Genomic DNA, 27,279 nt, shown 5'->3' with positions numbered 1-27,279 from the left:
GAGGCACTGCCTCCCTTGCCTCCTCCTCCTCGGATAATATCACACAAGCAAGTCTGCAGAAAGAGTCACTGAAGAATCCCCAGCCCTGTTGAATGTGCCTGTGTGGAATGAGCAAAAAGATGAACGCAGTGATGCTTAAAGAAATTGATTTTGAACAGTACCTTACAAACCTTTAAAGACAGGCCTACTGTCAGTTGATTGATAATTGATGGTATATGATGAGGCCATTTAAAAAAAAAAATACTTGTATTCAACAGCAAAATTCTGGTGAAATAAACAAATTATCTATGATTCTGCAAAAAAACCTCCTCCAATCTGAGGATCGCGACAAAGGCAGCTGAAAAAGTGGACGGGCACTGTTGCTGCTTGGCCAATCGAATTCAAGAACTGTTGTATCAGTATAAAGTAAACATTCATTGTTTTTACTGTTTTGTTCAATTAAGTATCCCTTTTATGTTTTCTTTAGGGATATTCAACATTCAACCAATCACCGTGTGGCGAATCAAAAATCAAACTACTGTAAATTCCTTTCATGGGCCGTGGTTTCCTTAATCCATCACATAATGAACAGGAGAGGAGTTTACTGGAGGAAGGAATTGAAGGATCAACAGATCCGCAAATAAACCCGTACATGATCAGCAATGTGGGTGGACTCCCCAGCTCCTTCACCCCTCAAAAATGTGTCGGTGCATCTGACACTTTGCAATATCTGTTGATTCCATCAACTAAAGAATTGGTTTAAAAAAATAATAATTCTGGTTGAAGAAGGAATTGAAGAAACTAGTGTAAAATCCAAGACTTGCTGCCCTGCCAACATCTACCTTGCTCCATGAAGGCCGCATTAGAAACCAACTGAAGCAATGAGGTTTCAACTGAAGTATTACTTGCATTACTTGGTTCTATTGGGCTTCAGCTGTGTAATTTCTACCTATGGCCCATATCAGAGGGCCCAGAAGACAGGGGACATACTGCTGGGGGGGCTTTTCCCGATACACTTTGGGGTGGCCTCCAAAGACCAGGATCTTGCAGCAAGGCCAGAGTCAACTGAGTGTGTCAGGTAGAAACACAACATGCTAAACTTTTCAAATGTGGTTATTTTTTTTTAAGTGGTTTTCAAGGTCTTTTAACTGACCTTTGGTAATTAACACAACACTTTGATGACTAACCCTTCACATAATTTTGCGTTTTATGTATTTGGGGAAAGATGTATTTTACAGCCATAGCAAATGCAACTCTTAAAGGGATTGTTCACCCAAAAATTAAAATTCTGTCATTAATTACTCACCCTCATGTTGTTCCAAACCTGTAATTCATTTTTGAAACACAAATGAAGGTCTTTTTGATGAAATCTGAGAGCTTTATGTCCCTCCATAGACTAATTCACAACTACCGCTTCAAAAAGTTAATAAAAAGATCCTAAACTAATCCATATGAATTGAGCGGATTAGTCCAAATTTTCTGAAGAGACTCAATTGCTTTATATGACAATTTAGGCTTTTATTCACATATAAACATTGATCAACTCACACATCAGTGGTAAACAGAAGCTCAAGCATGTTTGCTTGACCTGCGAGAACCAATAAGGTTCATTCTCGTGTTACGCATCACGTTTGAGCTTCAGCGAGAGGCTTGTTCTCGCGCATCAAGCAGGTTCAGTTCAGCTTCTGTTTATGTTCGCTGATCAATGTTTAAGTGTGAATAAAATCCTAAATTAAATGTTCATCAGAGAGAGAAAGCTCTCAGATTTCATCAAAAAGATCTTAATTTGTGTTCTTAAGATGAATAAAAGTCTTACAGGTTTGGAACAACATGCGGGTGAGTAATTATTGACAGAATTTAAATTTTTGGGTGAACTATCCCTTTAAGAACTTTAATCAGCATAGAAAGCCATATTTAGTATGAGGTAAAAGAAAACACAGCTGTACTTAGCTAGTGTTTGTTAGCTTACATATACCAATCAGTACAATCTAATGAACATATTTTATGTCTATCTCACAGCCTGTTTTCTTTTGTGTCAAATTACACGTTAAGTCAATTCTAGATCCATTCCTTATTGTTTAACTTGACTACTGTAAAAAACAAATATGACCCAAAGTGTGAGTCTTTATAGAACTACACTTTCTTTTTCCAGGTATAACTTTCGTGGATTCCGTTGGCTACAATCTATGATCTTCGCTATAGAGGAGATCAACAACAGCTCTACTCTTCTTCCAAACCTCACGCTTGGCTATCGTATATTTGACACATGCAACACTGTCTCGAAGGCCCTGGAGGCGTCGCTAAGCTTTGTTGCACAGAATAAGATTGATTCGCTCAACTTGGATGAGTTCTGTAACTGCACAGGGAACATCCCATCAACCATTGCAGTGGTTGGGGCGTCTGGATCTGCAGTGTCTACAGCAGTGGCTGACCTAGTGGGCCTCTTCTACATTCCTCAGGTGCTTTTGCATTTTAACATCAATTAGAGTAGTTTCTGTGGGAAATTAAAAAGTAACAAATGGGCTTGGTAAATGTATTATGAATCAGTTAATTTTGGAAGAAGATCTTAAAGACAGTTGCATTACTGGATTACCTTCAATAAATGCTTTAAGGCAAGACACCACAGGTGAATTGGGTACAACTTTTAACTAATAGATATCACTATACTTCCTTAGTTTATTAATCGCTGTATTAGGTACAGTTGTTTATGGAATGTTATGTTTCAATGATGCATCATTAAATATACACTAATTTGCATACTTTTCTGAACATTGGATAAAGCCAGGTTCAAAATTATTTTTTCATTTTATTGACACATTAAAGGTTTTTACAGAGGGGATTTTGGATACCTCTTTTTATCATTTCATAAATCAGAAAAAATGTCAACAACCAGAAAAACAGAAAAAAAACTTAGGAATAAAAGGTTTTATAAATCAGATGAATGATATATAAACGAACCCCTCAGTAAAAACTTTCATAAAGTGGAGATTTCTGGCTAATTTTGAGAAAATAGCCTTTATGTATTGTAATTGAAATCTAATAATGCAAATGGATAAAGTGTAATAAAATAAGCACTTAAATGTGTACTTTGGATGCTTTTTTTCCTTTCTACTTGTTATTGAAGAAAATTAGCTCAATCTCAAAATTGAACAATTCATGAAAAAAACAAAGGTTTTATCTGTAGTGTCTTGCTTTAAAGTAGTAGTTCACTTAAAAATAAAAATTCTGTCAGTTACTCACTATTATGTCATTCCAAACCTAATCCATTTTTTTATGTGAAACTCAAAGGGAGAAGAAAGTACCTGTATGGCTGCGAATGTCTGAGACGTTACAGTAGTCCATGCAACACTATAGAAGGCATACGTATTCTTAAGCCAATAGCAAAGTGTGATGAACAGACTAAAATTATTAACCCATAACGATAACTGATGAACCGTATGTGTCAAATGAACATCGATGACATCAAACCTCATTGTTTCTCACATGTCTTTTGACATTGTCATCTCAAACCCGACATTAAGCTTCAGAAAGCGCCATATTTGATTGAAAATTTGTAATTTAAGTCTTTTCCTCAATGCTGAAAAAGAAACAAAAATCATATGGCTTTGGAGGACTTGGAATATATATCATATGAGACCTCCATACTTTTTTTGTGTCCTTTTTGGAGCTTGACAGATATGGTCTGTCTCTATGAATTGTCATTTTCTGAAAAAGCTGCATCTAAAATGAACTGTCCCTCTCCTCTACTGTCTTTCAGATCAGCTATGCTTCATCCAGTCGCCTTTTGAGCAACAAGAATCAGTACAAATCCTTCATGAGAACTATCCCCACAGATGAGTATCAGGCTATTGCTATGGCTGCCATCATTGACCACTTCCAGTGGAACTGGGTGATTGCTATCGCCTCTGATGATGAGTATGGCCGTCCGGGGATCGAAAAGTTTGAGAATGAAATGTTTCATAGGGACATCTGCATCGATCTTAATGTTTTAATTTCACAATACATTGATGAAGCTGAGATTCGCCGCCTGGCAGATCGCATCGAAAACTCAACCGCCAAGGTCATTGCTGTGTTTGCTAGCGGACCAGATGTTGAGCCACTTATTAAAGAGATGGTGAGGCGAAACGTCACAGACCGGGTCTGGTTGGCGAGTGAGGCATGGGCCAGCTCTAGCCTGGTTGCCAAGCCAGAGTACATCGATGTCATGGGAGGAACGATTGGCTTTGCACTGAGGGCTGGGCACATACCCGGCTTTAAAGAGTTCTTACAGCAAGTCCATCCAAAGAAGTCCAGCCACAATGAATTTGTGAGGGAATTTTGGGAGGAGACTTTTAACTGTTACCTAGAAGATAGTCCAAGAAATGAGGACAGTGAAAATGGCAGTACAAGTTTCAGACCTCTGTGCACTGGTGAAGAGGACATTGCAAGTGTAGAGACACCGTACCTGGACTACACGCACCTAAGGATTTCTTACAATGTGTACGTGGCTGTTTATGCCATAGCACAGGCACTTCAGGACATACTTACCTGCACACCTGGAAAAGGGTTGTTTGCTAATGGCTCTTGTGCAGACATTAGGAAAGTTGAAGCATGGCAGGCGAGTTACTTACTTACCAGACAACATGGGTTCCCCTCTTCTCTTCTCAATTGTAGGAAAGTTTCATACAAATGTAATGATATTCATATGCCTCTCTTTTTTTTTATTCTAAAAGGTTCTGAAACAGCTGAGACACCTCAACTTCATAAACAGCATGGGGGAGAGGGTGCGTTTTGACAACGGCAGTGAGCTCTCAGCAAATTATACCATCATAAACTGGCATCGATCACCTGAGGATGGGTCTGTTGTATTTAAGGAAGTTGGTTATTACAGCATACATAACAAGAACGGGGCCAAACTTTCCATTGACAAGACAAAAATACTGTGGAACGGCCGTCTTACTGAGGTAAGCAACAGTACCCGAATTTCTTGGCACTTAGATTAGAGCAAATGTTATGCAAATAGCCTAGCTTTTATTAAAGCGATAGTTCACCCAAAGATGAAAATTCTGTCATCAATTGCTCACTCATATGTCGTTTCAAACCCATTAGACTTTCGTTCATCTTCAAAACACAAATGAAGCTAATGTAAGTTAAATCTGACCGTCCATTGAAAGTCTATTAACCCACAACTCTGATGCTTCAAAACGTTCATAAAGAGATCATTAAAGAAATCCATATGTATTGAGTAGTTTAATCAAAGTCTTCTGAAGAGACACAATCGCTTTAAATATTAAAATAACAGAGCACATAGATCACTCAAATTAAATAAACTCAAGCTTTACATGCGAGAACCAGAGAGGTTCATTCTTGTGTCACGCCAACACATCTGAGCTTCCTCACGAAACAATGAGGTTTGTTCTCACGTGTCATGCAAGTACGGTTGAGCTTCCGTTTACCGTATTTAATGTGCTTTATTTATGTTAGCTGATCAATGTTTATATGTGAATTTTTGGGTGAACTTACCCTTTAACTAATGGTGAACCCAAAGGATCCTTGTCCAGTCATTTACAGCAGCAAATGTGACTTGTTTTATTACATGAGCCAATTCATTGTTTCTCTTTTCTCTGCCAGGTACCATTTTCCAACTGTAGCGACGAGTGTGAACCTGGAACCAGAAAAGGAATTATTGATGGCAAACCCACATGCTGCTTCGAGTGTACAGAGTGCTCAGATGGCGAGTACAGTGATCATAAAGGTTAGCAAATTAATAATTCAGCAACTTAATATCTATTAGAACAGTCATTTTTTCAATGGTGGAAAGAGACAGTATCAAAGTATACAAACATGAGTCAAGACTTAAAGCAGGGGTGTTCAATCCTGCTCTTGAAGGACCACCTTCCAGCTGAGACTTCCTAGCCCTTAATTAATTAAACACCTAAACCAGCTAATCAAGGTCTTCAGACAGAGTCCCTCCAAAGCACAGAGCCTTGAGAATAGCCACAAAAAAGGACACAGGAGGAGTTTTTTTTTAATGGATGTCAATGGAGGAGAGGCTTCAGTATGCTGAATAAACTGTTTTTATGAAGAACGGCTTATCACGTAATGAATTGACAGCCTGTCTGCTAATCTAGTTCAACATATTTTCCAATTACAATTTTTTTATTGATGTAAAATTTTTTGCTGTTTTATAAGAGAATTTTGTGACAGGTATGATTTAGCATCAGGCACTTCTTATTCATTTATATGATATCCTGTCATACAAATTTGACTCCAGTTCAATGCTGTCAAGGCCTTTAATGTGTTTGGTTAATAAGGCATATGTGATCCAAGTTGACCGTTACGCTGTCTCCAATGGTAGAGCCACAAAGGTTGATATCTTTCCATATAAGAGAGTTTAACTGTCTCATCTTGAAGGTTGTGCCTTCCAGAGTACGTCATCAAGGTTGTCTCATTTCAGAAAACTTACTATTGGAAAATTGACCGTTATTCCTTGTGAGGCGTAAATTATTATAATCTGTATATGGCCTCAATGATGAACGAGGCCTCCAGAAAGCGCAGCCTTCTAAACGAGACAGCATCTGATTTAGGATGTCTAGAAACTAGTGAAGTTTGATTCTTAAATTAATTGTTCTTTTAAGCTGGTAACTGGTCGAGTCAGTTCACAGAATCGAACCTTAGTTCTTGGTTGATGATGACTCAAGCACATATCGAAGTACAACGCAATCTCATTGTATTGCACCAAATAAGCCAATGAGCATGTCCAGATGACTTACTGAATCAAAGAATCGATTCGAAATGAATGAACCCTCAGAAAACTTTGACAGTTAGAACCGACTTGTTTCCTTCTTTTTGAGTAGGTTATTTTTGATTTGTTAATTTCAAAGTGATTCTTTGGTTCAATAAACTGTCTGGACAAGCTCATTGGCTCATTCGGTGTTTACGTCATCAACCCAGAACTAAAGTTTGATTCAGTCCAATTCTGGGAATTGACTCGACCGGTTACGGGCTTAAAAGAATGATTCATTCATTCAAGAAATGAACATCACTACTAGAAATGTTCTGGCTGGTGAGTTGGAGCTAAACTCCTGGGCTGTGTTCGAAATCACCCCCTATACCCTCATTCACTATTCCCTACATCAGTCCACTAATATAGTCCACTTGAAAGAGTGAATGTAGACGAGTGAGTGAATTCGGACACTGAGTGTCCCGGAAGGGCTGCTGCTTTGGCATAGGTTGTGCTTGCTGTTTAATAATCATTTGAATTTAGCAAACTGGCATACACTCGTTAATGCGGTGCATTGTGGGATTGAATGAGTGCACTCGATAAGCATTTTGGACTCCACTACAAGTGGCCGTCCCCTCAAATAGTGCCCTATTTAAGGGTATAGGGGGCGATTTCGGACACAGCACTGGAGGGTTACCATCCTGTAGAGTTCAGTTCCAACCCTAATCAAACACACCTGAAACAGCTAATCAAGGTGTTCAGGATTACTTGAAAATTACAGGCATGTTGGAGCAGGGCTGGGACCAACGTCTGCAGGATGGTTGCTCTCCAGGAGCAGAGTTGGCTACCCCGACGTAGTCGTAGTTATAGTTAATTAGAACATTTGACAATTACATTTTTAATATCAAAAGTTGTATCCGTTAACATTAGTTAATGCACTTTGAACTGACATGAACAAACTGCATTTTATTTACCAGCATTAACAAAGATTATTAAATGTAAAGACTGTATTCTTAATTGTTAACTGAAGCATGTTAAGCACTAATGTTAAGCACTAACTGAAGCACTAATGTTAAGAATCGAGACCTTATTGTAAAGTGTTAACGTAATTATCAGAATATTGTATTTTCTTCCTGAAAGACAATTAAAATATATATTTTATTTTCTCCACAGATGCCAGTGTTTGCTCTAAATGCCCAAACAACTCCTGGTCTAACGGCAATCACACTTCCTGCTTTCTGAAGGAGATTGAGTTTCTGTCCTGGACCGAACCTTTTGGGATCGCTTTAACCTTATTTGCGGTGCTTGGGGTTCTGTTAACAGCTTTTGTGTTGGGTGTTTTTGTGCAATTCCGTGATACTCCAGTTGTGAAAGCATCCAACCGAGAGCTCTCATTTCTTTTGCTTTTTTCGCTTATCTGTTGTTTCTCTAGCTCTCTTATATTCATAGGCGAACCACAGGACTGGACATGCCGTGTACGGCAACCAGCCTTTGGAATCAGCTTTGTGTTATGCATCTCTTGCATTCTTGTTAAAACCAATCGTGTCCTACTAGTGTTTGAAGCCAAAATCCCCACCAGTCTTCACCGTAAATGGTGGGGACTGAACCTGCAGTTCTTACTAGTGTTCCTGTTCACATTTGTCCAAGTGATGATCTGCGTGGTTTGGTTGTACAATGCTCCACCAGGGAGTTACAAAAACTATGACATTGATGAAATCATCTTCATCACCTGTAATGAGGGCTCCATGATGGCGTTGGGATTCCTCATTGGCTATACATGCCTGCTGGCTGCCATCTGTTTCTTCTTTGCATTCAAGTCTCGAAAACTTCCCGAAAACTTCACGGAGGCCAAGTTCATCACATTTAGTATGCTCATTTTTTTCATCGTTTGGATCTCCTTCATCCCTGCGTACTTCAGCACGTACGGCAAGTTTGTCTCAGCGGTTGAGGTCATTGCCATTCTGGCTTCCAGCTTCAGTTTGCTAGCCTGTATCTTTTTCAACAAGGTGTACATCATTCTCTTAAAACCATCCAGGAACACAACTGAGGAGGTTCGCTGTAGCACAGCAGCTCATTCTTTCAAAGCAGCAGCGAAGGCGACTCTACGACACAGCTCTGCCTCCAGAAAGCGATCAGGCAGTGTGGGGGGCTCCTCTGCCTCCTCGCCCTCTTCATCGATCAGCATGAAGACCAATGGGAATGAAACAGAGTCCCCCTCTACACGCAGACACAGTCAGAAACCAAGGGTGAGCTTTGGAAGTGGAACAGTCAGTCTCTCCTTAAGCTTTGAGGAAGCTAGAAAGAACTCGGTGAAGTGATTAATAAGAACTTTTGGATAAAGAATATGATAATCAACCGTCGTATCAGTCTCCAAAAGTCCTTTTCTCCAAAGTCATTTTCTAGAATCAACCTCCACTAAATGTGAAAACAGCCAGAACACCTGTGCTTCAGGCACAGACTAATCTCTGTCAACAATGCTTAGACCTGCCAGAAGAACTCACTGACACAAAAGAAAAGACTCATTTTCGTGCAAGCCATTTGTTGTCTTTCATTGGCACTTTTTACGTCACTCTTTTTAAGGCATCTGTTATATGTCTTAAATGTAACACAGAAGCAGATAAATAAAACAAAAACACCTGATTTATGTCTAATGTGATTTTCTAGTCCCTTGATAATAGTTGCACTATGTCTCCTGTTTATATTACCAGAGCCAAAGGTCTTTAAACCTGCTCCAGGAACAGGGTTGAGAAACACTGCTTTAAAGCAGTAATATGTTAATCGAAATACTTGTCCTGAAGGTTTTATCCTATTTAGAAATTCACTATTTTTACAGATATTTTAAAATTATATAAATGTACATGAACCAGGGGCCTCATTTATACAATGCACATAGGATTGGATTTGATACTAAATTCCATAGATTTTATTCTACGTCCAAAAGTGAGAAGTAAATCTGGATTTATAAAGGTAGAAACTGACATGAAAATGTTCTTATGCATATGCTAACTTAAGAACATATAAACAATTTTTGGTGCTCATATGCACACGCTGGATTCCCTTGCCCATTGATGACTTCTGATGAACAATTAAGAGATTTTTGTTGCCATTCTGTAGGTGAAGTTGATTGTGCTTGAATTTAAGATGAACAGTGACTTCTTTAAAAAAGGATGCATTTAGGAAGCTTTTTTTGTGCATACAGATGTTTTATAAATCATTCATAGCAATGTAAGCAAAGTGAACAATTAAACCATATAGATTTTTGGACCAGGTGAATTTCAGGTGATTTCAGCATGAGAGAGAGAGAAGAGAGGGGGGAAGGGAGAGAATTGTAAAATGGGAGGTGATCAAGATCAGCTCAAGTGTGATCGTGTCTCGAATGGCGATGTTAATATAGCAAGAGAGTTCAGATGTTAATTTCCTTTGTTTTCTCAGAGAGTTGCCCTCTCTCCCAGTTTTTCCAGTCTTACATTTTTGAAAACTGTTCTTAAACCACAATGGATCATTCAAAAAGGCGTGCCATCATGCTTCGCCAGTTTTTAATACAAAGAAACCTTGTTCATAGAGAGATTACAAGCAAAAAGGGAAAGGAACAGATCCTGTAATACAGCTCATATCTACAGTACATCCGACTGCTTTTCAGAAATGCTTTTCAGAGAACCCGACTTCAAAGCATTAAAAAACGGCAATTTCTCTTCCTCTATAGCTGTTCGCCTTCAGAATATTAAATATATATATAGCGAAGTCCCTGAAGTCTTTGGTTGTAGTTTCGGCATCTGCCTGCAGGTGTTGGGATGGTTAACAGCATCTGTGTCAGTATGACTCCAGCCAATGACGTCCCTTCAGAGCCTGTATTTGCGGAAATACTTCAGTACAGTATATGGTCTTGAGCTGAGGGTGCTGCTGCTTTCACTGTCGTAAGTATTTTTAACCTTTATTTAGTTTCTACTTTTCATATATGTTTGTGCTCTCGTCTAAAAATACCTGTGCTAACCTAGATAGCAAACTAGCATGCGAATCGCTATTTTGTTTTGTCGAATGTGCGACCATGCTAAATCACGCTGTCAAATAACGTGAGTGGTCACTTAATTTTAAGGAATGATGAACCGATGTCGAATTATTTAAGTCGATAAGGGATAATATACAGTTATCCAAATAATACAAGATTGATTAGTTTATAGTGCAGTGCAGTTAGACCCCCACCCAGCCATGATATACAATGTTTTTTCTTTCGGCTGAGTCAAAAGTAAAACAAAAAGCAACAGTTTGAACATATTTAGGGCAATACATTCGTAAACAATACAGTTTATAAATTGTTTGACGTGGCAAGGACAAGACAAGGTCCTGTTACAAAAGAAACTGATGACGAAATGCACACAGTAGACCTAAACCACTGAAGTATGTCAACACGAAACATGAGAATTATAGTGGAGGATGGTGGTGACAGAAGGTGTGTGAAAAGGAAAACGAACAGTATTGTTCAGGGTGGATAAACCTGAGACAGACTAACAGGTAACACCTGCTAGTGAGGAAAGTTATGTGATAATGGTTAATTGATGAATTAAATCTTTTTTGTGTGTGTGTGTGTAAATGTATCTTTTATTTTTGCTAACATATGGCCTCTGTATGCTTGTTACAAAGCATCCCAGGTGCACCTGAAGTTGGTTGAGTGAATACAAAAATTTTGCAGAGCTGTAATCTAGACAAGGTAATTATGATAAAATCTAAAGATAGAAAGATGAAGTTTGATTTATTTTACAGTTTGTTCTCTTCATTTTACTTTTTTTCACAGTGCTATGACTAGTCTGTGCTAAGATTACATTTTGTTCATTCTCACTGTTTAGTTTTTTTGTAGTTCACTTTAATATTACTGCCGTGTGACAAATGCATTTTTAAAATTATCAGTAATTCATGTATTCTCTCAGGCCCTGTTTACACATGGCATCGAGATGCGTTTGTAGGTGTAAACAGGAGTCTCCCTCGTCTACTTGTAATCCGATCGACCAAAACGCATCTTAATACCAGGTGTAAACCGGGCATTAGTTAACATTAACACATGGTCAAGAAAAAGTCACATCAACCATTCTAATACAATTGGGGTTTTTTTACAGACTTGTCACAACAGTTACTTCAACTGAAGTATTTTTCCTCTTCAGATGAAAAAATGAACAAAAAAACAGATGAAAGAGACTTTTGGAGGAACTCTTGTCAACTTTAAGAGTGATTGTTTAACTTGGAGCAGATGCTCAGATGTCTCTTGTTTGCCGTTCTCTGGATTTCACCCCAAACTAAACTTCAGTCATGGGAATCTTTCCCTACATGTCCAAGATCATGAGGAAGGGGAAGTTTCTGTTTCTTCTACTGTTGTGCCTTTGCGTTGTAGCATGGATAGCAACATTCTCAAATGATGACGCAGTTAAAACTGCCCAGGAGGAATCAAATCCACCTGACGACGATAAGAGTATCGGGGGCTTTCGTCAGCTGGAGCTGGAGTCAGAGATGATGCAGAGCATCGAGGAGCGTGTAGAGACGCCTGTAGAGGAGCAGTCTCCCAAACAGAGCTGTCCAGAGCATTCACCCCTACTCCGTGAGTGTGCTCTCATTTTATCTTTAATACGTTTTTGTGGGTTAATCTTGACTGAGGTTGTGTTCTGTTTGCTTGGTTAGTTTTGTCCGGACCAAAAAACAAAAAACTTTTAGTCCTTGACTTGTCTGTTTAGCGTTCACATTGGCATATTAACACCGAACCTAAAGGCATATGTTCACAACCTGATTGGTTGGCTTTTATTTCGAGACGGAACTTACCGAACATCCAAACAATGCTGTGCTCTCTGGAATAAATGCACTCGTTGAATGTGCATAGACGAAACTATGATGGTATTTTGACCAGCTGAGAACTCGTGAAGAGCTTATAAAATGTGTAAAAGAGTCAAAACAGTGTCGGGAATCCCTCCGTCACACACAAACAAAGATCTGCTGTGAGGAGACGCGTTTAGGACACCTGTACTGAACCGTGATGAGCAACATCGCCATTATGACGAGAAAAAACAGGCATGCTTGAGCATTCTGTCCTTGTTAGTGTCGCATCTTGTGACATCATGTCCTGTTTTTGGTTCGTTTACATGTCTTTGGTCCGTGTTGCGTTCATATTTTATTCGAACTTCACCAGAGTTCGTTTGGAAGCGGAGCGAAACTCATCTTTTCAGTGTCTCGGTCCTCTTGTTTGCTGCACCAGGGTTCAGTGTTAAGTGTGAACACACCCTTTAAAAAGAACACAATATTGACCAACGACATCTAAACTAACCAAAAACAGGACGTGATGTCACAAGATGTGAGCCTGTAAAGGACAGAATGCTCAAGCATTCCTGTTTTTTCTCGTCATAGTGGCGATGTCCACATTCAAGCATTTTATACAATGGGCTTAAACAGCTCATCATTTTGCAGCAGATTTAGTTTACAAATAACTGATAGTCATGACCTAAATATGATTTCCATTTACAGTGATTACTTAAATTTGGCTTTAGTAAGTTATTTTTCACACCATCTGTCGCGCACACACTCAAGCTCTGAGGAATTTGGGATGAACAATTTGGTGAATTGTTAACTGTCTTTGACTGGATGAGTTGATGACTCGAGAACAGCTGCAATCTGACCAGTCCAACAGGTTAATTGAAAAGTGTCAATTTCTATAGTTTGATATAATGAGAAACAATGTGTTTTTATGAAGTATGATATTACTCTTTGGACTGTGGTAAAGTAAAAGTAAAGGTTTCCCAAAATGAAAATCTCTGATAAAGTAACTAACGATACTTGAAAATTTGACTTATGTGTACAGTAACGAAGTAGATGCGCATTTGTTGCAGTCCATTGCATCTCATTTTATGTTTCATGGAAAAAAGAAATGATACCGAATTGGAATTACATGTGTATATATTTTTTTAACATATCTTCTAAACATTTGGAAATCTTACAGTAGGTCTGTGCAAAATGAGCTGATAATACTGGGTACAGATGGGAAACCATAAAACTGCAACTCTGAGAGAAATGTGTGAGAATCTCACCACCACCTCTATGTGAATGTCAATGTTTACATATTACTGTTTTTTTTCTTTCCACAGCTGCTTGCTAATTTGGGCTTGTTTCCAAAGATGGGGCCCTGTAATTAATGTGGGCCCCAGCTGGTGCTGTATTTAAAGACTGCACCTGGGTTGTGGGCCTTTCACTCACTTGCGGGCCTGTTTACATGCGTGTTTATTTTTTTCTGCTCCACAGGAGGTTCTTTAAAGCTGTCATTTGAGCCCTCGCTGACGATGGAGCAGGTAGAGAGTGAAAACGGGGAGGTCATGGAGGGTCAATATAACCCCCCCGACTGTACGGCCAGACAGAGCGTGGCCATCCTCATCCCTCACAGAAACCGAGAGAAGCACCTGCTCTACCTCCTCTACCACCTTCACCCTTTCTTACAGAGACAGCAGCTTCACTACGCCATCTATGTCATTCACCAGGTAGGCAAAACTCCCATTAGCTCTGGCAGAAGTTGAGAGTTTTTCTAGTCATATGTTGCTAGGGTTTGCCAACGAAGCTTCCAGAATGACTTGCTTGGTGCCATTTTTAGTGGGTTCAGGTTTTAGTAAAGGTTTCTTGGACCAAAAACATAATTTAGTTTTTTATGACCATTTCCTACCTTCTTTCTGACTTTAAACGGAACCATTTATTTGCTTTAAACACTGTTGAGGCTTAAACGTAAACGCCCTCTTCATACAGTATGTGAAATGCAAAACAGTATTTACTTATGGCTTTGCTGTTGGGCCCATAGTTTGCACTGGCCCATCCTTAAAGGATTAGTTCACTTTTAAAAAAACTTTTGCTGATAATTTACTCACCCCCATGTCATCCAAGATGTCCATGTCTTTCTTTCTTCAGTCGAAAAGAAATTAAGGTTTTTGATGAAAACATTCCAGGATTTTTCTCCATATAATGGACTTCCATGGGAACCAGACGGTTCAAGGTCTAAAAGACAGTTTCAGTGCAGCTTCAAAGGGCTTTAAACGATACCAGACGATGAATAAGGGTCTTATCTAGCGAAACGATCGGCCATTTCAAAAATAAATAAGAAAAGTTGAAGTTTAAAAAGCACAAATGATACACGTTCGTGACTCTCCTGTTCGAACTCGTTCATCAAAATGAACAAATCTTTTTTTCGAGTCATTTCGTTCATTCAACTAACGAAATGAACGAAATGACTCGAAAAAAGATTCGTTCATTTTGATGAACGAGTTCGAACAGGAGAGTCACGAACGTGTATCATTTGTGCTTTTTAAACTTCAACTTTTCTTATTTATTTTTGAAATGGCCGATCGTTTCGCTAGATAAGACCCTTATTCATCGTCTGGTATCGTTTAAAGCCCTTTGAAGCTGCACTGAAACTGTCTTTTGGACCTTGAACCGTCTGGTTCCCATGGAAGTCCATTATATGGAGAAAAATCCTGGAATGTTTAAATCAAAAACCTTAATTTCTTTTCGACTGAAGAAAGAAAGACATGGACATCTTGGATGACATGGGGGTGAGTAAATTATCAGCAAAAGTTTTTTTAAAAGTGAACTACTCCTTTAAATAAGTGTGCTTGCAAAGTCTGCAGTACATTGTTACACACATTCACCAAACAATCTAACTGTTTAAAAATATTAGACTCCCTTTCCTCAAAGTCCATTTGGATGATACTCTTTTTGTTCTTTAGTTATACAAAAACTGTAATGATGGTATTGTTGTCTTCTCCTCATTATTACACTGGGACTGAGGAAGCCAAGTTTCTAACTACTGAATTACCATTTCTGACTTGTAAATGTGGGCAGTTATGTGATAATGTGTTTAGTCTGATTGACACAGATTTCATAACAGTCTGTTTTTGCAGCTTAAAGGGACGATGTGTAGGAATTTCTCCCATCTAGAGGTGAAATTGTATTTTGCATTCAAACGAATTGTGCTCTCCAGTGCCTAGCTTTTTCAAATGCGTGTTGTATCTACGGTAGCCGTTATGTACCAAAAAGCTATGACAGGATGTCTTCTAATAGCACTTCGTCGAGTGTTCCTTCGGGTGAACAGGTTTTTTTTTTTTTAAACAAACTGCAACTTGACACAACGAACAAACGAATGTTACGGTATGAATTACTGACTGTGAAACTTGCCGTGGCAGTGACAAGCGCCTCTCACTGCTCTTCTCCTCCGCTTCTGCTGCTTTCAGTTACGTCACGCTGGCTCTGAACGAAAACACGTTGGCTTAGTACTTTTTGTCCCTCTCTGCTATTATAGTTTTTCAAGATGGCGGAACTACATGGAAGCCTCCGTGGACCTACCCGTCCCATGTATATAAAGATAATAAATTCTTTGTTTACGAGGATAAGTCAGATAATTGGCAGAGGTATTTGTACACCATTGAGGACATATTTATGAATAAAAATATTGATTTTAGATAATAAAATACCTAAAAAAGTATACATTGTCCCTTTAATGTCAACATATGGTCTTTTGGACTGAAGTGGAAGTTTTGAGTTCTGAAATGTTTTCGTATTAAAATCAACTTTCTACATCATGATATGACACTTTTAACAACAGCTGAGAAAAGTACCACCAGCTGATGCTGGTAAAATAAATATATTGCATTGTACAATTTTCATAGAGGAAATGTAAGGTTAGGTGAAGTAAAAATGATAGACGCTGAAGCTCAAGGTTTTTTGAAAGGTATACATTTAATTTTTTGCAATGTTCTCATTCTAGTTTTGCCAGTAGCTCTTTCAGTTTCTGTTAAGCTCTAACAACAATAATTATTTTCTTGCTTAAAATAACAACTCTTTAAAGGCCCATTCACTCCAAGAACAACAACTATAAAGATAAATATAACTACTTGAATACCTAAGCTCTTTATGGCTGTCATTGTTTTTATCGTTCATCAGCTGGAAAACAATTGTTCTAAAAGTGATTCCAACTATATTGTTTCTCTGTGCTGTTATCGTTATAGTTGTGGTTTGGACTCTGCTATTCTTTTATATTTTAAAACGATTTTTAGAACTATATCGTTAAAGTTATCGTCCTTGGTGTGAACGGGCCTTCCTTTAGTCTTCATGTCACTGACTGCATACACCTAAAGAAGTCATTTATTCAAATAATTTCTTGGATTTACCTTTATGGTTTTGTAAACATTTCACGGGGGTAGAATCACATAAATAATAATTTCCGTACTGTAACACAGTATTTACTAATGTTGAAACATTTGTCTTTTTTGGTCCTTTACTTTGTCCGCTTTCCATTCTCACTGGTGTTTTTTAAAACTATATAACAGTAATATATTATTATAATCATTTTCAGTATTATACTATTTTGCATCAGTAATGTATTCTGTCTTAAATTGTTCACTGTTATGTAACCATTTTAAGGCAATCTGATCAAACCCATTTGACAGTTCTATCTCTCTAAAGTATATACTTGCATACTAAAGTATTGAGGAGGGGTAGCTAAAAGTAGTAACACCACTAGTTGAACTACATTTTTCAGTGTGATAAGTAGTTATCAAACAAAACAAAGATTACTTTCCAGTGTGACACAACACTACATCACCTTTTTGTAATATTAAACACAGGAGGTAATAATCAAACGCTCACCTAAAATATCCATTTTCTCATATGATGCACTGGGGACAAACCCATCTTGCATTAGTTTGTGTATATGTGATATAGTTTTTACGCATATATTCTTCATTCTGTCATTTCCCTAAAAATGGAGTAAGCAGTTCATCTCTTCTGTCATTGCACATTCCAAACAAAAAATGTTGGTAATTTTCCAAATGTTAAAAAGTTCCTTGTGTTAAGCCTTTATTATACTTTAGTGTGAGCGTGAGAAAACCAAGTCTGAGCGTGATTCTCTTTAACAGAGGAATATAAAGTTTTTTTTGTTTTTTTTTTACACAAGATTTGCTCACGTCTAAAAACTGTGTGTGTGTGTGATGTATGTGTCTGTTTGTCTTATAGGCTGGAGAAGCTACATTTAACAGGGCAAAGTTATTAAATGTTGGCTACCTCGAGGCCCTGAAAGACCAGAGCTGGGACTGTTTCATCTTCCATGATGTTGATCTGGTTCCTGAGAATGATCATAACTTATACATGTGTGGGAAACAGCCTAAGCACTTAGTAGTGGGGAGGAATTCCACCGGCTACAAGTGAGTATTACTGTCTTCATTTAACAAACACGTTGCAGAGCAAATTACAGACCATTCTGGGATTTGACCCAACAACATTTGGGTTAGAAATACAACGCTGTAATCAGTTCGCAGTACTGTCAGTTTGATATACTAAAGCAACAGAAGTGACAATACTAGTTTAACAACATTTTCCAGTAGTTCAACATTTTCCTGTTTTTGTGATGAGCTGTCAGTGTCCAGAAGTGTGACATCTTTGCATCAACAGTATTTGTTCAGTTTAGTTCTGTACACATTATACAGATTTTCTCTAAGGTGCTGTGCAAAAGTCTTTGGCACATGTTGCCACCTGGATTTCACTGGATTTCACTTTTTATGGATTTTTGAAACCCAAAATGATGGAATTTTTCTTTCCTTTAATGCACTTACACTCACCTAAAGGATTATTAGGAACACCTGTTCAATTTCTCATTAATGCAATTATCTAATCAACGAATCACATGGCAGTTGCTTCAATGCATTTAGGGGTGTGGTCCTGGACAAGACAATCTCCTGAACTCCAAACTGAATGTCAGAATGGGAAAGAAAGGTGATTTAAGCTATTTTGAGCGTGGCGTGGTTGTTGGTGCCAGACGGGCCGGTCTGAGTATTTCACAATCTGCTCAGTTACTGGTATTTTCACGCACAACCATTTCTAGGGTTTACAAAGAATGGTGTGAAAAGGAAAAAACATCCAGTATGCAGCAGTCCTGTGGGCGAAAATGCCTTGTTAATGCTAGAGGTCAGAGGAGAATGGGCCAACTGATTCAAGCTGATAGAAGAGCAACTTTGACTGAAATAACCACTCGTTACAACCGAGGTATGCAGCAAAGCATTTGTGAAGCCAAAACACGCACAACCTTGAGGCGGATGGGCTACAACAGCAGAAGACTCCACCGGGTACCACTCATCTCCACTACAAGTAGGAAAAAGAGGCTACAATTTGCAAGAGCTCACCAAAATTGGACAGTTGAAGACTGGAAAAATGTTGCCTGGTCTGATGAGTCTCGATTTCTGTTGAGACATTCAGATGGTAGAGTCAGAATTTGGCGTAAACAGAATGAGAACATGGATCCATCATGCCTTGTTACCACTGTGCAGGCTGGTGGTGGTGGTGTAATGGTGTGGGGGATGTTTTCTTGGCACACTTTAGGCCCCTTAGTGCCAGTTGGGCATCGTTTAAATGCCACGGCCTACCTGAGCATTGTTTCTGACCATGTCCATCCCTTTATGGCCACCATGTACCCATCCTCTGATGGCTACTTCCAGCAGGATAATGCACCATGTCACAAAGCTCAAATCATTTCAAATTGGTTTCTTGAACATGACAATGAGTTCACTGTACTAAAATGGCCCCCACAGTCACCAGATCTCAACCCAATAGAGCATCTTTGGGATGTGGTGGAACGGGAGCTTCGTGCCCTGGATGTGCATCCCACAAATCTCCATCAACTGCAAGATGCAGTCCTATCTATATGGGTCAACATTTCTAAAGAATGCTTTCAGCACCTTGTTGAATCAATGCCACATAGAATTAAGGCAGTTCTGAAGGCGAAAGGGGGTCAAACACAGTATTAGTATGGTGTTCCTAATAATCCTTTGGGTGAGTGTATATCTGTTTGCTTTAATATGATGTACTGTAAATCAGAGGCAGGACAGTTGAACTCATTCATTTGTTTGGGTTCAGAATTATGAATTTTGATAAGCTAATATTGTTTGTCCTCCACTTAGGTTAACATTCTTTGCAGAAATAAGACCATCGCTTCCTTGATTTTTGCATTAAATTCAGCGATTTCAAAAATCTCTAAATCTTGGAGGGATTGGCATTTGTTTTTAACCTAGCAATCAATTAACCTGTTATATTTGTAGATACTTTTATTTTGTTTTATGATATTTTTATGACATGAAAGAAGCTAAAAGAATTGTTTACTGTGAACTGTTAAGTAATACCTCTTCGGTTGTCCCCCGAAAACTAGGGCTTGCTTATTTTGGGCTTGTTTTTTTGTGTTTTTAAGACCAGCGGCCAGTTGCAAAAACATAGCCAATATGTTAAGACTGTGTCTTAAGTACTAGTATCTAAATTATGTAACTGACTTAAAAAAGTTATAAACAGTCTTTAAGAAAAAAATTGTGATGACTAACTTGTAAGACTAGTCTAAGCAGTTATATCCAACCGGCCTCAGGTCATCTATTTCTCATTCATTTTTAAGGTAGATTGCATGTAGGTTTGTTTTAAGCATCTCAGAAATGCTTTCCCCTGTTTTTCAAAATATGGTAGTTAAACTTCTTTAAGCAGCTTGATATTCTCTGTTCGCCATTAGTATTCAGCTACATCAAATACAATGTACCCCTAAGTAATTTCTTAATTGCATCACTGAGCTGTTTTGTGAAATGACATGCTATAGTTGTTTAATATTTGAAAGACATTTATTACTTTTTGCCACTGACTTCCCAGACTCAGATACAAAGGTTACTTTGGGGGGGTTTCGGCAATGACGACGGAGCAGTTCCACATGGTGAATGGCTTCCCAAACTCCTACTGGGGCTGGGGTGGAGAGGACGACGACCTGAGGAAAAGGTAAGATGAACTTTGAAGGACACAGTTTAGGATGTGCACAAGTACTACACGCTGATTACAATCCACTGACTACTATAAGTGACTGCTATTCTTTTTCCATAATGTAGACAAAATTACCAAAAATGAAATGTTGCTTTTCAGTTCAGGTTGACAACATTTTGAAAAATCTAAAATATAGATGCATGTAGCAGTTTTGAAGCGAGTTCTCTCATTTCTCATCTCTCGTTCGGCCTCTCATCTCTGAACGTTGCTGTATTCTCGTTGATGATTTTAATAGAACCATATTTTTCAGGGTGGAACTTCAGAAAATGACGATACTGCGGCCGTCTCCTGAAGTGGCGCGCTACACCATGGTCTTTCACAAGAGAGACAGCGGCAATCAAGTCAATAAAGACAGGTCAGGTCAAGTGTGAATGAGAAATAAATGTTGCAATATTAGAGTTTAATTCTGGTCTTGCAAGAGACCACAGCTAAAGTAAGGAACATTTTTGAGAGCTTGCTTTTGTTACATTACAACAAGGAAATGAGATTGAGACATTCAGTGTCTTACAGCATACTAAAACATTATGGTTTAGATAAAATATGTACTGTACAAGTTATAAGCTATTAAAACAGTTCAATTATACTTCCTGTCCATGAAAAAAAATTAAAATGTGAAAACAGCCTAAATGAAATCTGTGGCACCTGTTTGAGCACTGACGCCACAGTGTGTTCCTATACAAGCCAAACAGGGTTGAAGTTAACTTTTTTAATAATCAGCTGAATTTAAGTTACCAGTCATCCAAGTTCTACTAGCCACAACACGACTTCTCAGCTGGTCAAAATAATATCATATGTAGGCTATATGGCAAGCCGTTTTAACTTTTATTCATTTCCAGGATATGTTTTCACTAGTTAAAATTATAATTATTGATATCAGGAATTATATTTCTACTAGTAACAATGGCAATTTTTGATATCAGGAATTACATTTTCACTAGTAACAATGTTAATTCTTGACATCAACATTTACATTTTCACTAGTTAAAATTATAATTCTTGATATCAACAATTGAATTGCAACTAGTAAAAACTATAATTCTTGATATCTGTAATTGTATTTTCACTAGTGAAATGTCACCAGGCTGCCATTCAAAATCAATTCTTGATATCAAGAATTTATTTCTTACTAGTTGAAATTCCAATTTCACATATCAGAAATACAATTCTTACTAGTAAAAACCTTTATTTTTGATATCAAGAATTCAATTGTCACTAGTTGAAATGTCTATTCTTGATATCAACAATTGAATTGCTACTAGTAACATTGTTCATTTTTGATATCAATAATTCAATTTTTACTAGTGACAATGTTCATTTTTGATATCAATAATTACATTGTTACTAGTAAGAAAGCCATTTTAGATATCTGAAATAATATTGATATCAGAAAAACATTTTCAGATATCAAAAATGAAATTTTTTACTAGTAGCAATTCAGTTGTTGATATCAAGAATAGACATTTAGACTAGTGATAATTTAATTATTGATATCAGGAATTCGCATTTTTACTAGTAACAATGTAATTATTGATATCAAAAATTATATTTCTACTAGTAAGAAATCAATTCTTGATATCAACAATTGATTTTGAATGGCAGTCTATGGTGACATTTCACTAGTGAAAATACAATTGTTGATATCAAGAATTACATTTTTGATATCAATAATTCAATTGTTGATATCAAGAATTGAATTGTTGATATCAAGAATTCAATTGTTGATATCAAAAATGTAATTGTTGATATCAAAAAATGTAATTGTTGATATCAAAAATGTAATTGTTGATATCAACAATTCATATCCTGGAAATGAATAAAAGTTAAAACGGCTTGCCATAGGCTACGCACATACTCGCGCATTTATCCCAGAACACAGCATTGTTTGGATGTTCGGTAAGTTCCGTCTCTAAATAGGCATTATGTCATAAAAGCCGACCCATCAGGTTGTGAACATATCCCTCCCTATGCCTTTAGGTTCGGTGTTTAAATGCCAATGCTAAGCAGACCAGGAGTACTTTTTTTCTTTTTCTTTTTTTTTTGGTCCGGACCAAACGAATCAAGCGAAAGTGTGAACACACCCTAAAAGCCTTATATTTTATTTTAAAAACCCGTGTTCTCAGATGCCTAGGTATTAAGAACAGGTTGAAAATTGGCCTCTTGTCTCCATGCAAGTGTACTGTTATGCTTTGTTTAGCAAATGTTGGAGGCAAGCGGGTAGCCATGATATCGCAAGTTAATTTTTCAATCTTAGCCCACCAAATTGGCTAGGGAGTTGATGGTTACCTGCCACGGTTGTTTTTCCCCCACATTTGGTGGGATAGTGGGTGTTAATTTCAAACCCTGATGCCAATTTATTTGCTTATCATAACTATAGGACATTGGGCTTTTATCTGATAAGAAGACATTTCATTTATTTTATTTGATAGGGACAATGCTCATTGATCAACAAACAAGTTACGGTAACGCTTCCTTTTACAGTACAGTACTTACATGTACTTACAGTGTACTTACCTAGAAAGTACTGGCTAATATAAGGTAAGTACATGGGTTAGGGGTAGGTTCAGGGTAAGTACCTAGTTATTACCCAGTAATTATAGTTACTATAATAAGTACATAGTAAGTACATGGGTAACAGGACTGTAAAAGGAAGCGTTACCCAAGTTACTTGCTGTAAACAAGCCAGAGTTAGCTACAAGTGCTAGTTTACATCTGTTGTCTCTAGCCAGATCTTAACAGGCACCCTAAAATACAAAAGTCAATAAAAATACACTATAAATTTTATAAATACAGTAGAAATGTAATAAATACAGCTGGAATTTTAAAACAATATGAGCCTACCCTCAAACAGACAATACATTGCTCACCTCACCCTCAACATAATTCCAGTATAAAGTAAATACAGTATAATAAAAAAGAAAAAAAGCAAAGTATGTTCATGGACTTAAGTAATTGGTGTATGGTTACAATTGTAATTGTCCCTAATCCAAGATTTAAGCTGTTTTTTAAAAGAGTAGAGACTATTACACTCCCTTAACTCATTGGGCAGACTATTCCAATAATGTGTAGCTCTGACAGAAAAGGCTGTGTTTCCAATCCTACTTTGTCTATATTGAACTATGCAGTCCCCTCTGGTGGTTGCTCTCGTTACTCTATTGACCTTATCTTTCTGCTTTATAAACTGGCACAGTGGTGGTGGAGCAAGCCCACGGAGTACCTTAAAGACAAGACAGGCATCAGCAAAGTGTCTGAAGTTTTCAAAGCTAAACATGTTGTGTTTTTTGATTATGTGACAATGATGATAGCTATTACCCTTACGATCCAATGTCTTTAATGCTTGTTTATAAAGTGACTCCAATGGTTACAATGTTGTTTTATTGGCTTGCGACCAGCTAGTTAAACAGTAAGAAAAATGTGAGAAGATCATCGCATGCAAGAAGAGCTTTGCGGCCTTCATTGATAGGTATGATCTTATGTGCTTAAAATTTGCCCGGTTAAATTTAACAATATTGGCCACCTTTTTTGTATGGCACTTTTTTGTGAGTCTAGGATGATTCCCAGATATTTAAAGTCAGATACCAGTCTAACCTTCTCTTGGTTAACAATTACCTCAGGGCCATAAGTCACAGTAGTTTGTTTTGTAAAATACATACATACTGTTTTACTTATGTTCAGGTGTAAACATGAATTAATTAGCCATATGGATACCTTACTCATGGCCTCAGTCAGTTGGTGTGCAGCTTGTTGTTTATTTTTAGCATGCACGTAGAGGACTGTGTCATCTGCATACATTTGTAAATGTACAGATGGACAAACAGTGGGCAGGTCATTTATATAGAGACTGAACAAGAGGGGGCCCAGGATAGATCCTTGAGGGACACTTATTTTATAGTTTAGATAATATAGATTGAGTGTTGTTAATGTGTGTGCTTTGTTTTCTGTCAGTTAAGTTTGATTTCATCCATTTGATTGCATTCCCACAAAAATTGAAATAGGATAATTTTGACAAAAGAACATCATGATCGTTGATCGGTGTCGAACGTTTTTTTTAAACCTCAAAATATTGCACCCACCACGCCTCCTTTCTCTAGATTCATTTTAATGTTCTCGATAAAAAAGCAGTTGGCTGTTTCTGTCGAGTGATTACTTCGAAAGCCAAACTGCATTGGGTTGCAGTGGTGTATGACCTTTACTAAGATGAGTAATCAGCTGTTTCGCCACCCATTTCTCTGCTACCTTGGATATTACAGGTAGTATATGAATAGGCCCCATCTCAACATGCGCATAAACTAAGATGGAAACACATTTAGTGAATAAATCCCTCGATGGGCAACACAAAACTCACTCATGTGACTTTGCCTCAACAGAGGATGTGATTTTTTTGTATAACTTGGACTAATCCGCAGACCAATCGAATTTCACAGCATCTCAAATCAAATGTTGGTTTGGTCATTCTGAAATGCCTAAGCCAAAATCTGTCATCATCAGAATAATTTGGTTTAATTCCCTCCCGGAACGGTCTCTCATAATTGCGTTCTCAAACACCAGGGGCCTCATGTACAAAGACTTGCGTTGAATTCATACTAAAACATTGCGTACGGACAAAGCTGTAAATGTGCGTACGCACAAAAAAAAGCAGATGTATGAATCTCTGCGTACTAAGGATCCCACGCATATTCTCTTTGTACATCCCAATTAACGTAAAATTGAGCGCACATGCACGAGCACAACGCCCCACCCAGTCTCCTCCCCCAATTAAATTAATTTAAATATGGTAATTAGTCCAATTTGGCAAAATAAACCTGCAAGAACATGGCTAAAGCAAGCAAGAAACGAAATTTCACTGAAAATGTCTTCTATGTGAATATATAGTAAAGTGTTAATTTATTCCTGTGATCAAAGCTGAATTTTCAGCATCATTTCTCCAGTCTTCAGTGTCACATGATCCTTCAGAAATCATTGTAATATGATGATTTGATGATCAAGAAACATTTATGATTATTATCAGTGTTGAAAACAGGTGTGCTTCTGCTTCATATTTTCGTGGAAACCATGATATAGTATTTTCAGGATTCTTTAATTAATAAAAACTTAAATCAAACAGATGTCGAAATCTTATCTTTTGTAACATTATAAATGCATTTACTGTCACTTTTACTTGTCACTTCAATGTGTCCTTGCTGAATAAAAATATTACTTTCTTTTTTTTTTATCTTTACTGACCGAATTAATGAAGTTTATTTTTTTTAGTTAAGCCAACGCTGCCATTGCTAGACGGGTTGTATCAATTTGGACATGCTTTATATATGTTCTTACTTAATTGCATAATATAATATTTTAATAAGACTCGTGTGACAATAATATGTCAAATAATTGATCAATTACAAATTATAAGCAATATCTGACAGCTGGTGGTGCGATAGAACAATTCGTAGTGTAATGTTTGCCACTTCACTTTATTGCCTCTATGAGTCGCCAACGGACAAAAATCACGACAAATGTACGTACGCCAGACATGAAGTTTACTTGGAGGAACGCACATTCTTACGTTAATTTCACTGTTAGTACATCTGGCCGTGAACGTGAAAGCTGGCGTACGCTGTGTTTTTGTGCGTACGCAGTGTTGATACATGAGGCCCCAGGCATCCGAACGCAAGACAACGTGACAGCGTTTATTGCGTTTGGTCTGCGCGCTCTGAGACACAAGTCATCTATGATGGTGGAAGAAAGAGCCACAGTGGCTTCCCCGATTGCAGCAACTTCCATTTTTATTACAGATGTTTTGTGGCAATTTCACAGGACGTGATGATTTTTCTTCTCTTGAACACATGGAATCACAAATATTTTATGCCATATTCCAAGTTAAATTTGCAACTTTGGATGGAAACATTGCTACTGAAGGGATGCGTAGTTTCAGTGTGGCATCTGACGCTTTGCTTTCACTTTACCCATCACAGGATGCAGCTGTTACGCCGTACTCCCCAGATGTGGAAGAAGGATGGTTTGAATTCCTGTTCCTACAAGGTTCGGTCTATCGACCGAGCCCCACTCTTCATCAACATCACCGTGGACATCGGCAAGCCTGAGCGTGCTCACTGAGCCATGAGTTCGGATGCTCAAGAGACAGCTTGCATTGAAACACAGCATTCACCAGTGCCTGCCAGAGCTAATACGAGGTGTTGTTGCTCCACACCAGGTTGCACTACCGATCTGACCTGTAAGACAAAATGGCCAGAATACTGATCAAACACTGCGTTTGAAGTATTACAATAATCAAGTAGACTTTAAATCGATCAACCAGGTAAACCTTTCAGGATTGAAATTAAGAAACTAATTTAATATTCATTACTTCTACTTTCTCATAATGCATTCTGTATGGCTTGTATTCATTTAGGTCATCACAGAATATGGGAAAACAAAAGAGCTGTAACCTGACTGGTCAGATGAGATATGTTATTATTATGTACAGTAGGCTCAAATATTGATGTATATGGGCAGAGCATGTTCTATGATGTTGATTTCAGCTGAACATGTTCTAATATCGGTCCGGTGGAAACTTGTAGATTTTTTGTAGGTGTTTGGGTCCAGGGATAATGTTTAATCGGTTTCATTTCAGTGAAATGTAGCTGTAGATGGGTTTATTATTTTACATTTAGGCCAATGTTTAAGACAGAACGGCTGTTCACTCATAAAACTGGGTGGTTAATTTACTGACTTTATGATCAGAGAAAAAAAGACTTGTGATTACTTAACAT

At 37.8% G+C, this 27,279-nt stretch overlaps 2 protein-coding genes across 3 annotated transcripts; both read left to right on the top strand.

Annotated features, from left to right (window-relative positions):
* Positions 1-812: 812 nt before the first annotated feature.
* casr (calcium-sensing receptor) lies at positions 813-9,013 on the top strand. The gene is made up of 6 exons (XM_056247392.1): positions 813-1,057; positions 2,132-2,438; positions 3,737-4,576; positions 4,692-4,922; positions 5,590-5,713; positions 7,856-9,013. Exons 1-6 carry the CDS (start codon positions 861-863, stop codon positions 8,998-9,000), a joined length of 2,844 nt encoding a protein of 947 aa, XP_056103367.1. The 5' UTR covers positions 813-860; the 3' UTR covers positions 9,001-9,013.
* Positions 9,014-10,529: 1,516 nt separating this feature from the next.
* Positions 10,530-26,771, top strand: b4galt4 (UDP-Gal:betaGlcNAc beta 1,4- galactosyltransferase, polypeptide 4). 2 transcript variants are annotated; one of them, XM_056247389.1, is made up of 8 exons: positions 10,530-10,596; positions 11,321-11,387; positions 11,836-12,266; positions 13,952-14,184; positions 17,702-17,889; positions 20,363-20,485; positions 20,778-20,882; positions 26,482-26,771. In XM_056247389.1, exons 3-8 carry the CDS (start codon positions 11,981-11,983, stop codon positions 26,621-26,623), a joined length of 1,077 nt encoding a protein of 358 aa, XP_056103364.1. In that variant the 5' UTR covers positions 10,530-10,596; positions 11,321-11,387; positions 11,836-11,980; the 3' UTR covers positions 26,624-26,771. The 2 variants fall into 2 exon arrangements, with proteins under 2 accessions (XP_056103364.1, XP_056103366.1); XM_056247391.1 differs by lacking the exon at positions 11,321-11,387 and having other exon boundaries at positions 10,579-10,596.
* Positions 26,772-27,279: the final 508 nt, after the last annotated feature.

The sequence above is a fragment of the Rhinichthys klamathensis genome, unplaced genomic scaffold, assembly GCF_029890125.1.
Source record: "Rhinichthys klamathensis goyatoka isolate OS25496 unplaced genomic scaffold, OSU_Roscu_1.1 h1tg000046l_1, whole genome shotgun sequence".
NCBI classification, from domain to species: domain Eukaryota; kingdom Metazoa; phylum Chordata; class Actinopteri; order Cypriniformes; family Leuciscidae; genus Rhinichthys; species Rhinichthys klamathensis.
This window is presented reverse-complemented; position numbering and strand designations above follow the sequence as displayed.